This window comes from Anarrhichthys ocellatus, unplaced genomic scaffold, assembly GCF_004355925.1.
Source record: "Anarrhichthys ocellatus isolate YVR2014 unplaced genomic scaffold, GSC_Weel_1.0 scaffold15, whole genome shotgun sequence".
In the NCBI taxonomy this organism is placed as follows: Eukaryota; Metazoa; Chordata; class Actinopteri; order Perciformes; family Anarhichadidae; genus Anarrhichthys; species Anarrhichthys ocellatus.
Genome location: NW_022280045.1, coordinates 8,414,121 through 8,416,841, shown reverse-complemented (window position 1 = coordinate 8,416,841; position 2,721 = coordinate 8,414,121). Strand labels below are relative to the sequence as shown.

The window sequence follows — 2,721 nt, the reverse complement described above, 5'->3', positions numbered from 1 at the left end:
ACACACACACACACACACACACACACACACACACACACACACACACATTACATTCTTGCATTCTAAGCCCACCCACCTAAATTTGCTTCTCTTCTCCATCTTGTCAACATGCTTCTCCCTCAGGAATATGAGGTTATTTTGAGCTCATGTATGACATATTGACTGTCTCATACTTTAATCACACATAAAAAAAACTACACTTACATCAAATTAAACTCATATCATTGATTGTCTGACTCGTGTGAGCCCTGCGACACACCAACAGGCCCTACCAAAGTGTCCTTGAGCAAGATATTTAACCCCTTCCTGCTCTGAGAAAGAACGACACGGATGTAAAACACAAATTTCTACTACCTGGGTTGACTTGAGATCGTACAGTGACAGCCAGGATAAGGACAGTGAAGACGTGGTGTGAGATCCGTTGAACCGTCATGACCCGCATCTCTTCTCAAGAATCTGCACACCTAAAAGGTTTTAAATCAGTGGGTGAGATTAGTAGTACACCTTCAGCCATAACTGTCAAGATAATTCATTTATTTGTTTTCATATATCATGTCAACTTATTCCCCACAGCAAATAAGTGGATTTTTTGAAGGATTCAGAGGTTTTATTTGCCACACACACAATTTGCGTACTGAAATGCAGGGTGGCAGACTTTTAAAGCTGTGCTAAAGTACTAGTATGCTGTAAATAATAAGAATTACATTATTAGAGTACAATCCCCCGTGAAAAACAGACATATAAATGTTAAAAACATTTTTAAATATGTGTAAAGTAAACGTATGATGTCAGGTTTGTAGGATGTTGTAAATAGTTCTATAGAGTTTTTACCTCACAGTGGTAAAAATGCACATACAGTCCTCAGCCCAGAATCTTGCACACTCTCCCACCACCACTACTGCATTTTATTTACCTTGTAAAAGCCCTGTGAAGGCCTCAGCGACTTGTGCCTCTAACACACTCTGGTGTAGCCCACTGTTCACAAACTGCACCTATAGACGTACACATGATTTCTCCAAAGATTTGTTGGGACAATGTCATTCTGTGTCAGTACGATGTGAATAGAATGTAGTTATACTGTAGTTTAGCACGTCAGAAGTTAAAAAACCCATGTCTGTAAGGAATTTTGCAGTCCATTTCTGGAGAGCTGACTAACTTTCCAGTGGAATAACTTTGTGCCATCAGTCTTTGAGGCACAGATTCAAATTACACAAATGAAAGGCAAATAAAGCACAAATATTGTGCCTTTCTTCCCCTTAATGTTTACAGATAAACCATTTTCTTGTATTTAAGCCTATTTCAAACCTGTGTAATGTATTTTGCTGTATGATGTCACTTTCTGTACGGAGCTGAATTGACACAAACTTCTTTCAGAGTCAACGTGGACACTGGTGTTAACAGCCACATATGAGAAAAATACGGATTTGACTTACTTTGTCAAGTTCTTCTCTTGTTATTATCAAACCATCTGTCTGTGGTAGTATTCCACATCTACCGTGACTTGATGCATGCAGCACTGTTAGTCGCTGACCTCTTATTCCTTGGTAGGTCTTTCTGGGAATGGAAAAGAGAGAGAGAGAGAGAGGGAAAGAGAGAGAGAGGGAGGAAACGGAGGCTGGTGTGACAGTCTCTCTGCCTGGAGGAAAGAAACAGAGAAAATAACACCCTTTGGGATATTGAGGGGAAGCCAAAACCCCAGAATTCCACCTGATTCACAAATGGTTTCAATTATGGCCCACAGAGCAACAGTATGTGGCAGCTTCCACATAGAGCTACTGACAAAAACAGACTGGAGTTCTTTATTTTCCTGCAGAGGAGAACTTGCTAATTAGTGAAGGAGACATCATGTATGAGAAAATAAAATCACTGCATACGAACAAGATGAGTCACAGCTGGGATTAAAATGGACACAGCAGCTGAAGCAGAGAGGAGGCGAAAGCTTGTTTGGATTATCATAAATCAATATGTGAATCTGAATGCTTTGGTACGGAAAAGCACACAATATGTATTGAAAATGATGTGCAGATGTTTGGTAACATTTTATTTCTCATGCAACACAATACAAACACTTTTACAGACACTTAGAGATCATGTTAATGTTTTCAATACTTTAAGTAACCAAAGCTGGCATTGGTTTTAACACAGAGCTTAACTGTGAACATTTTATTTTCTACTCGCCGTCATTAAAAACTGCTGCAGCAGCAACACAAGTATATAAATATTCCACAGCAAAAGGAAAAGCCCAGCACTTGTAATGATAATATAATATCTTATAAAAAAGGCCATGCCCATTGTTTCCAGTCTTTGTGCTAAACTAAGCTAACCTGCTGCTGGATGCAGCTTCATGTTTAGTGTATATTAGTGGAATTGTTACCTTCGGTCAGTCTTGGTGTTTGCCTGTTTCCAGCTACCCGGTTGTTGCTGCTGTTGGCGATCTTTTGCACTACTGTTTAGTTTAGTTTTCCTACTTAGTTAATTTAATTTAATACCATTCTATTTTATTGTATATACTGTGAATTTTTCTGCATTTTTTATTACTTTATTTTCTTTTAATTCAATAGGTTCTGCTCTGTTATTTTATTGTATTGTATATATTGTGCATTTTCCATACTTAATATTTTATTTTACTGTGTAACTTCGTTTGCTGCTGCTACAGACAAATGTCCCCCTGGGGATGAATAAAGTATCTATCTATCTATCTATCTATCTATCTATCTATCT

The 2,721-nt window shown here is 38.1% G+C and overlaps 1 protein-coding gene across 2 annotated transcripts in view; it reads right to left on the bottom strand.

Annotated features, from left to right (window-relative positions):
- The window catches only part of ddr2b (discoidin domain receptor tyrosine kinase 2b), an 8,675-nt gene extending 8,231 nt beyond the window's left edge, over positions 1-444 (bottom strand). The window contains exon 1 of one of the 2 annotated variants that reach the window (XM_031855008.1): positions 355-444. In XM_031855008.1, the coding sequence (XP_031710868.1) occupies positions 355-442 (88 nt within the window). In that variant the 5' untranslated portion in view covers positions 443-444. The remainder of the gene's footprint in view (positions 1-354) is intronic. The other variant, XM_031855007.1, reaches the window with a different exon arrangement.
- Between the last annotated feature and the right edge of the window lie 2,277 nt (positions 445-2,721).